This window comes from Acanthaster planci, linkage group LG01, assembly GCF_054643075.1.
Source record: "Acanthaster planci isolate LZ-2023a linkage group LG01, COTS_SCS, whole genome shotgun sequence".
NCBI lineage: Eukaryota > Metazoa > Echinodermata > Asteroidea > Valvatida > Acanthasteridae > Acanthaster > Acanthaster planci.
The window spans coordinates 3,932,717-3,945,080 of record NC_141777.1 but is presented as its reverse complement, the minus strand read 5'-3'; the positions used below and the strand labels follow the sequence as shown (position 1 = coordinate 3,945,080).

At 40.5% G+C, this 12,364-nt stretch overlaps 2 protein-coding genes across 4 annotated transcripts in view; both read left to right on the top strand.

The window, feature by feature from the left end:
• LOC110990991 (scavenger receptor cysteine-rich domain-containing protein DMBT1-like) overlaps positions 1 to 9,712 on the top strand; it is a 123,001-nt gene extending 113,289 nt beyond the window's left edge. Inside the window, exon 17 of the transcript XR_015425810.1 lies at positions 9,116 to 9,712. The gene's annotated coding sequence lies outside the window, so the exon portion shown is untranslated. The remainder of the gene's footprint in view (positions 1 to 9,115) is intronic.
• On the top strand, positions 212 to 9,178 carry LOC110990606 (scavenger receptor cysteine-rich domain-containing protein DMBT1-like). Of its 3 annotated transcripts, XM_087138841.1 has the most exons (12): positions 212 to 539; positions 1,185 to 1,481; positions 2,102 to 2,425; positions 2,689 to 2,985; positions 4,543 to 4,854; positions 5,231 to 5,524; positions 6,284 to 6,472; positions 6,587 to 6,694; positions 7,197 to 7,385; positions 7,498 to 7,605; positions 8,048 to 8,144; positions 8,406 to 9,178. In XM_087138841.1, exons 1-12 carry the CDS (start codon positions 413 to 415, stop codon positions 8,683 to 8,685), a joined length of 2,622 nt encoding a protein of 873 aa, XP_086994967.1. In that variant the 5' UTR covers positions 212 to 412; the 3' UTR covers positions 8,686 to 9,178. The 3 variants fall into 3 exon arrangements, with proteins under 3 accessions (XP_086994967.1, XP_086994970.1, XP_086994972.1); XM_087138844.1 differs by lacking the exon at positions 7,498 to 7,605 and having other exon boundaries at positions 8,406 to 9,150; XM_087138846.1 differs by lacking the exons at positions 212 to 539; positions 1,185 to 1,481; positions 2,102 to 2,425; positions 2,689 to 2,985 and adding an exon at positions 3,019 to 3,434 and having other exon boundaries at positions 8,406 to 9,150.
• Positions 9,713 to 12,364: the final 2,652 nt, after the last annotated feature.

Below are 12,364 nucleotides of genomic sequence, written 5' to 3'. Positions count from 1 at the left end.
CACCGGTGAAGAAGGTCCTTTGTTAAGTTGTTTAAATTTCTCTTCGTATTTATTTGTGGGGTTGTACTTCATGTATATTTGCACGCAAACGAAGTACTGAATTTAAAAATTGGATAAAAAATCAAATGAAATGGAATTAATCTTCATGATCTACTTCTAATCGTCATAGAAGAGACTTGTTCTGTTGTAAATGTAACATATTCTCTCTAATTCTATAATTCCAGGAGCAATTCGTCTGAGTGGCGGTAGAAATATAAATGAAGGCTGGCTTGAAGTCTTCCATGACAATGAATGGGGTAAAGCGTGCAGTGACTCATGGGGATTGGAGGAAGCTACCGTGGCTTGTAGGCAGCTCGGCTTTCCTGGTGCCATCAGGGCTACATATGACATATCTTACGAAACTCAGACAGAGATGTTTCACCGATATGAGATTAATTGCACTGGTTCTGAAAGTGATCTTAGCAGTTGTCAGCATGTAAGGACGGAAGTTATTGTTTGTGGCAAGAACAAAGACGTAGGTTTTGTGTGTTCTTCAAGAGGTAATTAATAAGGGAATAAATATGTGCCTGGCCGGTGTGCGTTTAAGACCGGCTCAGGAGAATGGACGCAAGCGAGGGCATTATCAGCGTTCGTTCTCCTCAGCAAATTTGCAGCAAGTGCTCCACGCTGTCCCCTTTCCAATGACGATTGTAACCATGCAGTCAATTCATATGCATTTTTACTCGTTGTAGGACTCTACTGTCATGAAAAAATAAACACTGATGTTAAAAGCCCCTGGATTTTCTTGTTTGATAAATATTTCTTATTGTTGTCATGCCTTCTTGCCCAAGTTGTTTCATAATTCAGGCGAAACTTACGTCACATTTGGGTTGAAATTAGTTTGCGTAGAAGTGTAATAAAACTTTCAACTTAAAAGCACGAATGCTTTACCTGACATCACAAAACCACATTCCTTTTTGTTTTCATAAAGCATGAACTGGCCTTAATTAACACTGAATAAAGTTCCGTCAAGTGTATATGTAATATTCACTGCATCCTTATTATAACAGGGAATATTTAGAAAATGCTACGCTTGGCATTGTTTAAGTTTTGTACATTGCACAATACTGCCTAAAGTACTAATATTTACAACATTTAAGTCCCCTGATTTGATTTGTCGTTTAAATTTCAACATTACATTACAGTTCGTTTGGTGGGAGGTTCTAGCAAAAACGAAGGACTTGTAGAGCTGTACTTTGGTGGTTCGTGGGGAACCATATGCGATGATCTTTGGGATCTAAATGACGCTAAAGTCATCTGTAAAGAACTTGGTTTGGGACAGGCACTTCAGGCTTTGCCATGGGCCACCTTCGGACACGGCCAAGGCCAGATAACGATGGATGATGTTGAGTGCGTGGGTGATGAAAAGACGGTATTTGAATGTCAGCACAACAGGATTCACGACTGTTCACATGACGAAGATGCTGGCGTACAGTGTGAAAGTGAGTACATCAGTGAATTGTTTCTTTTTGATGATTGTCCGAATCGGCATTTTATACACTGGAAACGGACCCCTGTGAAAGTAAAGTGATAGAGCAACATGATGATAAAATCGGAAAATTGAACAGCAATACGTTGCAAGAAAAGGTGGCAACCTTTCAATGCAAATTGTCAGGTTTTCCATTGTTTACAACAGATGCTGCAGCAAGCGCGACTTTTGATGAACTTTCACAGTCAATTTGACAAAGTTTATTAAGTCGTTACAAACATTTTGATATTACTTGCATGCAAATTGTATTGGTTAAAGGGTGTATTGCTTTGTGGAAACAAGGCAATATTTGTTTCCTATTCGCTCCGAGTAAACGAAAGAGGACAGGTTTTTTTTTTACTCAAAATGGAGATTAATGGCGCGTTTGCGGAGCACGCTGAGTACGCCTAACGCAGAACACGCGCAAGAGCGGCTTGGGAAACTTACAACCATCTGTCTTTCTTTTGTCGTTTGGGGGTACACTTCAACTTGGGGCAGATACGAGTACCTATAGACAGATAAAGTATGAACAAAATTTATAAGCAAGTCACTGTGACTGCAATTTGAGAGTGTTTGCTTCTTCTTTTTACAAAGATGGTTTCCCAGGCGAACTTCGCTTAATCGCTGGGAACACTCATAACAGAGGCCGACTTGAAATCTTCTTTGATGGGGAATGGGGCACCATTTGTGGCAACTCCTGGGGACTCAATGAATCTCAGGTGGCTTGTTGGCAGATGGGTTTCCCTGGTGCCATCAGGGCAATTCAAAGAAAACCGTACGGAAATGCAACTGGACCCATACATCTTGGCAGAGTTAGATGTACTGGCATGGAGGAGAGCTTGGATAGCTGTCAGCACGCTGGGATTGGAGTTCATAATTGTTCTCATAGTCACGACATTGGCATTGATTGTAAATCAGGTACTGCTTTTTGATCGATTAGAATTGAATGTTGAAACCTGTCTGTTATAATGATTGTATTAATTGTTAAAATTCAACTTCAGTATAGCCCCAAAAGTACTCTGAAAGTAATTTTGAATCAAATTGTAGCGTAATATTGAACCCATCCACATCGTATATCTTCTTTACTGAAATAAATTGACTGATAATACCAATCCTATAACTGAAGTACTTTTCATGAGACATTTTAAGTGTTGTACGTGTCTTTTCTTTTGGGGGGTTAGCGCGTTTAGTGGATGGTTTGAGTTCAAGCGAAGGACGTGTGGAAGTGTACAATGGTAATGCTTGGGGAACAATCTGCCTCGATGACTGGGACCTGCTTGACGCATCAGTCATCTGTCGACAATTCGGTTTCGAGCAAGCAGTTCAAGCAGCGGAATTCACCGTTCCAGTCGATGGGCAGGAGATACTCATGACTGATCTTGAGTGTGTGGGTAATGAAACAACAGTGTTTGAATGTCAGCACACTGGACCCGAAGATGTCCGTTGTCGACATCAAAATGTTGCAGGAGTAAAATGTGGTGAGTTGATATGCACATCATGAACACAATACGCCATTTGCACGTATAAGTATCACAAAACCTGGTGTCCTGTCTTCGCGCTATAGTATTCTCGTGTGCTTTACTTAAGTACCAGACTATCTGCTGTTGCCATGTCACGTGGGGGGATGCAAGCCATGCCTTGGCAACCGGCACTGTCGCTAGCGAAAGTCTCTCTGGTACCTGGAGTGTCTCGTACGATACTGTATGCATTTATTAGCGTAACCATCCGAAATAGCGTGGAAAACGTTTTGCCAGATCACGACACTTCACCAGAAAACACTGGAAATATCCTCCAAATTGCGAATTAGAATGAGTATAGTGCATGGACTTCAACTTTGAAAGTTGGACTGTTACCAAACTGCAATCATATATTCGCGAAAGAGGAGTTACGACAGCAGATTATCGGAAAACACAACTGATGGAATTGTGTAAGTGTGTGACTAGGTTGAAGTGCCAACTGATCCGAATTTAACGAAGGAAGATACACAGTGAACACTTGAAAGCTAACTGCATGCAACCGAATGAAATCCGTAACTGATGGGCCTTCCCAATGGGCAAAGAAAGCCAGGCTACAGGAAGAGACAACCCGCATACAGGAGTTACCCATCTATAAGGCCAAATAAATTTAATGTGCATTCTGCTACCAGTGTAGAGTACATATATGTGCATACAGGTGTACAAGTGTTCACAATACAAAAACAAGATTTATAGTGGTTATCTGTCAATGGATGGTACATTACATGGGGTCAGGATTAGGTGGGAGGAATTAGGTGCTGTAGATGTACTGCAAAGCATTTCATGAGGAAGAGTTATTGACTCACAAATATTTTCAGCAATCAGTCAATTCGAGAGTTACACAGTAGCGCGCCACCAAGAGTTTGCAACACATTGGCCAAACACAATGCGCAAAAATGGTCAACTGCACGGAGGGTCGACAAATTTACCACCTGCGGGTACCAGACAGACTTTAGGTAGCGACCGTGCCGGTTGCCAAGGCATGGCTTGCACCCCCTCCCACGTGACATGCCAACAGCAGATAGTCTGGTACTTAAGTAAAGCACACGAGAATACTATAGCGCGAAGACAGGACACCAGGATCTATGATAATTATACGTACAAATGGCTTATTCCTCAGACAGCTCTTACATCATCATTATCAGAGAACGGATTACCAACACATTTTATTTGCCTATCAGTATGTGACTGCACTCGCAAAGTGATGGACAGAAAATGATCTCATTGCATTGGACCGTGAATACAATATGAATGTCTTCATTTTTCCTTAGTTTTTGTTCACGCACCCAAACGGAAACGAAAACGCCAAACTTTACAGTGTTTTACATTCTGAGATACTGATTCCAAATACTGTAAAATGACGATTTACTATCACATGTGTAATGCATTCTGCTAATTAATGCCTTCTAGCTATAATTGTCATTTACTGGATTGTCCACTATGTTTTCGAGGAAGGCAATCCAAGGGGAGTAGATTTTTTGTGACATAAATGACAACGTCTTTTTGTGGCTTTATTCCAAGCTAATGTACGTCTAGTTGATAGCAGTAAAGGTAACGAAGGTCGGCTTGAAGTCTTCCTTGACGGTGAATGGGGCGTGGTTTGCAGCAATTCATGGGGACTAAACGAATCTGAGGTGGCTTGCCGACAGCTGGGATTCCCTACTGCCATCAAGGTTACACAAGGGAAGTTTTCTGGAAACGGGAGTTCACCGATTCACTTGTACAGTGTCAAGTGCCGTGGCGTTGAGCGTGACCTGGAGAGTTGCCAGCGTGAAGTTGGAAAAAACGACGATTGTACTTATAAAACCGTAGACGTTGTGTGTGCCAAACGAGGTAACAACATTTTATTTGGTACTTACTGTTTGAAAAGAGGGTGCAAATATGAGGACAGAATGCAAAAATGCAAACAAATATCAATAACAGATATATATAGTTCAATTCATTTCTGCACTGGCGTTATGCTGGGGTTCTCTTACATGAAGATTGGAAGGAGTTGAAACAAGAACACCAAGCAAAACTTCAGTTTAAAAAGGCAAGGATCAACTTTATGGCTTGTACTCGGTGAAATGGTATTGTCCTGTGCGGTGGTTTTGAACGCTGATGGTGCATATGTACATGTACACTATTTCTGTAAACATGTTAACCTGTATTGACATTTTTACTGAAATATGGATACTGTTTATGAATGCGATTTATTTGTTTCCTATAGTTCATTTGGTAGATGCAATTAGCTCTGACGAAGGTCGAGTGGAAGTATTCCTCGACGGATCCTGGAGGATGGTCTGTGATGACGGCTGGGACATACAAGACGCCACAGTCATATGCCGGGAACTAGGGTTCGGGGGAGCTTTGTCTACAATTGCTGCCATTGATAGAGGTGTCAAGCGCGAAGTCTTGGCGGCGTTTAACCTGAGGTGTGCAGGTGACGAGAAGGCGGTGATTGATTGCCGATATGACGCCACAAGTAACTGCTCGCTTGAGGAAGTTGCCGAAGTCAGATGTGGTAACCTGTGCCATGTGTTGTATTTTGGGAGAGCGGTTTTCCCATTCACAGATTCCACTAGCCAATTAATTTATCGGAGAAAAGTCTCCATCATTGCAATATTTACACCAGATGTTACAGAATCGAAAACTCGATCAAGATCACAAATAAGGATAATTTGTAATGCATATTGAATGAAATTAAACAAACAACATCACTTTTTTACCTCCATAACAACGATATAAAGGCCGAGTCACACTTTACCGATAACCAACAACAAACACAAAAACACTGCAGTGCAAATCTATCGAAGAGTTTTCATAGATGCAAATTTGCCAATGACATTTCGGTTTCGATGCAGTAAACATCGAGTCGCTTTGGGGGCAAGTGTCTGTGGACGGTTTCTATATTAAATCACACTTCGGGTCAGTTTGTACTTCCCTCCTCTCTGTTTGGGGAGAAAACGTGGTTTTTGAAGGCAAAATGCGATTGTAAATTTAACAAATTAAATAGGGGGGGAGACTGATTTAATGCTTGGCAGTGTTGATGAGTATTTCGTGACGCTCGCTGTGATTTACATGTACATGTATTCTGGATTCAAGAGAGACAAAGAAGATACACCATCATGGGCCCTAGAACAGTACTTTAACAGTGCTTATCTACACGTTCGTTATGCTCACAATGGGACTGAGTCTTTAAAGATGTCACCACTGTTTGGTTCATCAGCAGCTTAGCAAAAGTGATAACTCTAAAACATTTTGTTTACGTGTGCAAGTGCAGCTTCCGAATGCGTGCTTCACCGAGACTCCTCCAATGTCGTAATGCTGATATCAGATGATGAGGCTGCCTACCTTCCTGGTGACTCAGTTGAATACGCATGCCCAGATGGATATCATCTCAGTGGATCCTCAGAAAGGCTGTGTCGGTCAGATTTCACGTGGTCTGGGGTTCCGGCTGTTTGCCATGAAGGTAAAGATCAAGTTCAAATGCTATAATCATCGGTGCTGTTTATGGTTATCCAGGATCTGAATTATTCTCTTTTTAATTGTTTTTGACATTTTGCCTTTTTCTCTGTGGGCTTAGATTTATGTGTCCGCCAACCATGCATGAACGGAGGGACCTGTTCAAGCTTACCCGCTCAATTTACCTGCCAGTGTCCAATCGGCTATGAAGGAGTTACTTGTGAAGACGGTAGTGCATTAAAAAGTGTTGGATCTGTGTCCTACGACCATCTGTTTGCACAGCGCAATATGTTTAAGTGAAATGGTTTCAAATTCACTTCATAGGTGTTTCGAACAATCACCCACTTTGTTCAACATTTCGGGCTAGGAAATTGCAGTAGAAGTTAGTAATACGTGCTCTCCTGCTTAACCTAAAAAGTGTATACAGCAGACACAATTGCATTTATCACCTATCACTTTGTTCATTGAGAGATTGTGAGAGATTTCTGATAAAGATAATCTGCTCTGAAACTGTCGTCCGAGTCCACCGTCGGTTTGAGAATGGACCTCTCCACAAATTGAAGTTACTCTTCACCCTCAATTTATTAAGGTCCTGTTCTGTCCTTCGCACAAATTTATTTTCTTGACCTGTACAACGATTCCAGATAAAGAGAAATTACAAATAAGCGCATATTGATTGTATTTTAAGCACTTTCAGACGTCCATCAAATGTAGTTTCTTATTTGGTTTAGTTGCTCATTGTGTGGTCTCCATCAAGGAGTCCGATGTCTTGATGGTGATGTCAAGCCAGCAGGCTCTTTATCTTCCTGGTGACTCGATTAAGTACGATTGTCCAGACGGATATCATCTCAGTGGGTCTGCTATCAGGCTTTGTCGGTCTGGTTACACGTGGTCTGGGCAGCCAGCTGAATGCTATGCAGGTAAAGTCAAATTCGGTGCCAGTCAGTGTCCTCTTTTTGTCCATTTTTTTCCCGAAATATGCGTACTACTTTTTTTTCATAATTTTCATCACCCTTTTCCTGGTTGGTTAAGATTGCTGTGTTAGCAGGCCCTGTGCTAATGGAGGAACCTGTTCAAGTACGCAGGATGGATGTTCTTGTCACTGCCCTGCTGGCTACAAGGGTCCAGTATGTGAAATTCGTAAGTCTCGTTTCTCTCTCACGTATTAGACCATGGCGTTCTGTGTTTTAGAGCTAATCAATTGTTTACAGGTGGTAATTGTCGACCTTATTAAAACCACCATCAAAGAGTTTTGATTCTTTTTTTTACTAGTTGCTCAGTGCCTCCTTACTTTCAATCAATCCGGCCCTCTGATGGTGGTATTGGGCCAGCGGGCTCTATACCTTCCTGGTGACTCGGTTGAGTACGACCGCGTATACGGATATCAGCTCGATGGGCCCGCTGCTAGATTATGTAGATTTCTTTCTGTGAGAAATTCCTTCTTAAATAATACATTTACTTGAAAGTTTACTGCATTTCGTCGCCGAATTTCTCTTTAAAGCCGTTGTATGTTTTTAATTATCAATCATTGCCTTCCATAGTATTGTATATTTATAGATTTTCTCTATTGATTTACTTTCAGAAAAGAAAGTTGAACCAGTCGCAGTGATAGCAAGTGCCGTAGGAGGATCTAGCCTCGTCATCTTTGTAGTTGTTATTGGAATCATTCTCATCAAGAGGTAAATATCACTTTAAGTGAAGTTTATTTTAAGGAGAAAGTCCAATTTCATGGAAAAAGTCAACTAAACCCCTTACATCATTAGCAGCTGTCTGTGATCGAGAAGGCTCCACATCTGTCCCCGAAAGGCACGTTTTAATATATCTGCTTACTTCCTTGCAGTATTCTGTCTTTTGGCATCAAGAATGTGCTTCAAACGTTCAGTTTCTTTTCATAGAAATTTTAATAACGACCTCGTTGAGAACATTTTGGTTTGGCCTAGATGGAAAACTGAATCCGTTCCAGCGACATCTGGTGATCATGCTTCTGCAGGGGGTATGCCGGTGTACGCTGATCTGGCCACCATATACGCCCAGTCCATTGGCCCTTCTAATCCGAGAGAACATTACAATGTGCCCACCAAGCAACCACCACCGCTCCCTCCACCAAGAAAGATCGATGAGATTTCCAATGGGTACGTGCCAATGAAGCCCATCACAGTGCACTCCGAGGCACCGCAAACTTCTGATGAGGAAGCTAACGCCGAAGGGGTATACATGTGAAGAAACGTAACTATGTTAACCACGACGTCGAGGCTTCTTGTTAACTGGGGGAAATTTTAAACATAGATCTTCGACAAAGCAAAGGAGGAAAATAAGCTTAACTATATGTGAAAAGAAAATACCGTTCTATCTTTTGACCGGTAAATGTGTAAATTGGTCAGACTGATTGTGAATGAAGGAGTGGGGATCTTTTTTCTGCTGTAATTCTGGCCTAAAGCAATGATTGACACCTTTAAAATTTCGTTTACGCTGAAATTTATTCTTGATGATTTAAGAGCTGGTAATATCGATACTAACATTGTTCGTCTTGATATTAAAGTCGAAGCTTGTATAATACCTTCAACGAGCCAGAAACAAAATATATAGAAACAACGCCTGACGTTTTACCATTGGCATTACACATGGGTCGCAATTGTAACCACTGACATAGGTTTGAAAGTTAAATTTCAAATTTATGCATGGATTAATAAACACTGAGCTGTAAAGTACACATCGACTAAAAGGATTCAAAATAAGACTGTACTATGATTTATTCTAATATATCCGAATAAAACAGATCTCAGAAGTTGATTGTCTAAGGCACATGTATGTTGGTAAATGAATTTAACCAGGAAAAGGAATGCTGGAACTACATTGTATGAGGTTATCTAGGAACTATTACTATTACATTATAAATGGGTCGCTATTGTAACCGCTGGCATAGGTTTGAAAATTGAAATTTCAAATGTATGCATGGATTAACGTTGGGCAGCGTTCGTGGTCTGCAGGGAGGTGACCAAAGTCGGAAATATGTTAATTAAAAAAAGTCCAAATGCCATCACTTTCCATCGTATCTTACCTCTGTTCAAGCTGAAAAACATGGTCTTAATCACTTTCAAGTCAGGACCTTCCCTAGCCAGAAAAGAAGGGAAAAAATCCAGCCGGCTCCCTAGCCAATTTCCGTAGGACTCTGTGTAAAGTGTTCCCATGTGTTCATATTAGGCATTATTTACAAAGTCGGTGCCTGGGCAAGGCAGTGGAATTTTTTTTTTCTGTGACAGCTGTGAGGAACTTGTCAGAGGCCTGTTTCGGCTGTCTTTTAAGTGTTGTTTAAGGGAGGGTGTGTTGTGGCTTGGCCAGCACGTGGCAAGGACCCCCTCAAAACGGGATCGCCTGGGAATGAATGCTGGAACTACATTGTATGAGGTTCTCCAGAAAATTAATATTGCTGTTATGGTACACAATTACGACTATTTCATTATAAATGGGTCGCTATTGTAACCGCTTGCATTGGATTGAAAATTAAATTTCACATTTATGCATGGATTAATAAACACTGAGCTGTAAAGTACACATCGACAAAAATGATTCAAAATAAGACTGTACTATGATTTATTCTAATATATCCGAAAAAAAGTAGATTTTAGAATTGGATTGTATAGTTATAAGGTACATGTATGTTGGTAATGACTTTAATTAACCAGAAATAAATGCTACAACTGCATTGTATGAGGTTTCCATAAACTATTACTAGTATATCCGATGACTAAATTTTGAATTGTATCGTAGTTTGATTTTATACAAACTTTTATATCGAAGAAATGGACTTTGGAATTGAATTTATAAGATGCAAGCTGTTCTATCCTAGAACATTCTGGAATTGGACTGTATCCAGTTTATCTTTAAACTTTTATATACAAGAAAAGAATACATTACGTAGATCAAACATCAAGTTTGTCTTGAAGTTGTTCTAAAAAATAGATTGATCCACTGAATGGACTATGGTCGTGTTTATCGTGTTTATAAAGTCCATTGTGTCTTGCTGATTTGGGAATCACTTCGTTTGAAATCTATAATCTGCTAGTTTCTAAGACATAGATTTAGAAAAATTCATCATTTGACGTTAGGCAGTACGTACCCACGACAATCACACTTCAAAGACGTTGTGATGTCCATAGCCATAATTAAGCTACTATTTCTATGATCGAAAAGACATCGACGAAAGGTCGGTTTGTGCTTCACGCGAATGGGAAAGCAAATTAAATATGTGCAGCAAACTTTCGCTGATTTGAAATGTGTGTTCAACTTTTACGATATGGCAGCGAGAATGTTTTAAAACTTTGATCTGATGTCAAGAAATCGCTTTCGCGCAAAATAAGAACTGGCCTTTAAACTATTGCAGAGCCCTCCCCAGTAATGAGGAAGAATACAGGGGAACGGAGTTAAAAACGTATGTCAATGTCAAACACACACACAAAGATGTCAAGTATCAACAAAACAATTAAAAAATCCCACACGTTAAGCACACATTCAGCAAAATTCACCAGTTTGCGTTGATTTACAAAGCTTTTCAGACTGAAGTGAGAAGATTTCATATGTGGGAGTAAATTGTTTCATGATTGAGCACCGCGAAAATGAAAAGTTCTTCTTGCACTTTCTGTTCTAAGGTGAGTGAAAACTTTATTACCAACTGTGTTATTTCTCGTTTGGTTTAGGGTGATTCACTGACCCGAATAAAAGCATCACAAAGATATTTTGATACTTTATCAGCTAAACATTTAAAAACCATGTTGATTACAATGTATATGGATATCTCTTCATGCCTGGAGAGCATTCCATCCCAATTCGCTTCGGACTACTGATGCTGATGTTCTAGATAGAACCTTTAGAATAGTTCGTCCAGTTCTATTCATTACTATATTGCAACACTCCGACAGTCTAACGGGTTTCTCACGGAGGCAAGAAAACACAGTGGGCTCAGGACTTCTGTTTGCGAGGGCAAAACCCGTTTATGTCGGCAACACAATCAAAACTCCCCGTCCGAAGACTCATCACAAACCCAAACTCTCTAGGCCGCCAAAAGAAGCCCCCCTAGCGCTGGCGGAGTTCGTCCAATAAGGGCGCCAGCCGCACCACCCTGGAGTCAGACTGGCGCCCCCATCCGACCGGCCGGCCCCCGGTGACACAATATCAAGCCTTTGCATTACTCCAAACCAGATCACAAATATCAAACAGAGAAGGCTTTTGACAATGAGATCGAGTGTAAATACAGGCAAAATAGTTTTAAGTCTGTTTAAACAGGTAAGATAGTTTTAAGTCTTTTTATAAACAGGAGTTTATACATGATCAATATGATCAGTCCATTTCATTTTACTGTCAATGTATACACGCCAAGATATTTATAAGTAGTGATTTGTTTCAAACGATTGCCATCCAAAAAAAGATCAATGCATGGATGCTCACACCTAGTATGTTTTGGGGCTGAGCTAATCAATAATATGACTTTGCACTTAATAGTATAAAGTTGTAAACTGTTGTTTTTGAGCTAAGTGGATATTTTCGACAGGTCCTCGGTCCTGGTGAATATTTTTAATTGAATAAAACAGTTGCTGTGTCGTCAGCATAAAAGACATTTTCAGAATGTTCAATCACAGTCGTGATATCATTGATAAATACAGAAAATAGCAGTGGACCCAAAACTGTCCCCTTGGCACTCCAACATTGATATCAGATTAGTTTAACAAGGCGTTCCCGATAGTTTGTCCTTCTGTCGAGATAAGACCGACCCAGTCGAGTTCCAGACCTCTTAATTTTGAAAAAAAAACGACTCTACACAACACACCCCCTGACATGGTACATACTTAAATAAGTGTGAACCAATTCAGACAATCCTGCACAAATCTTGTTAGGCCTCCAAGCA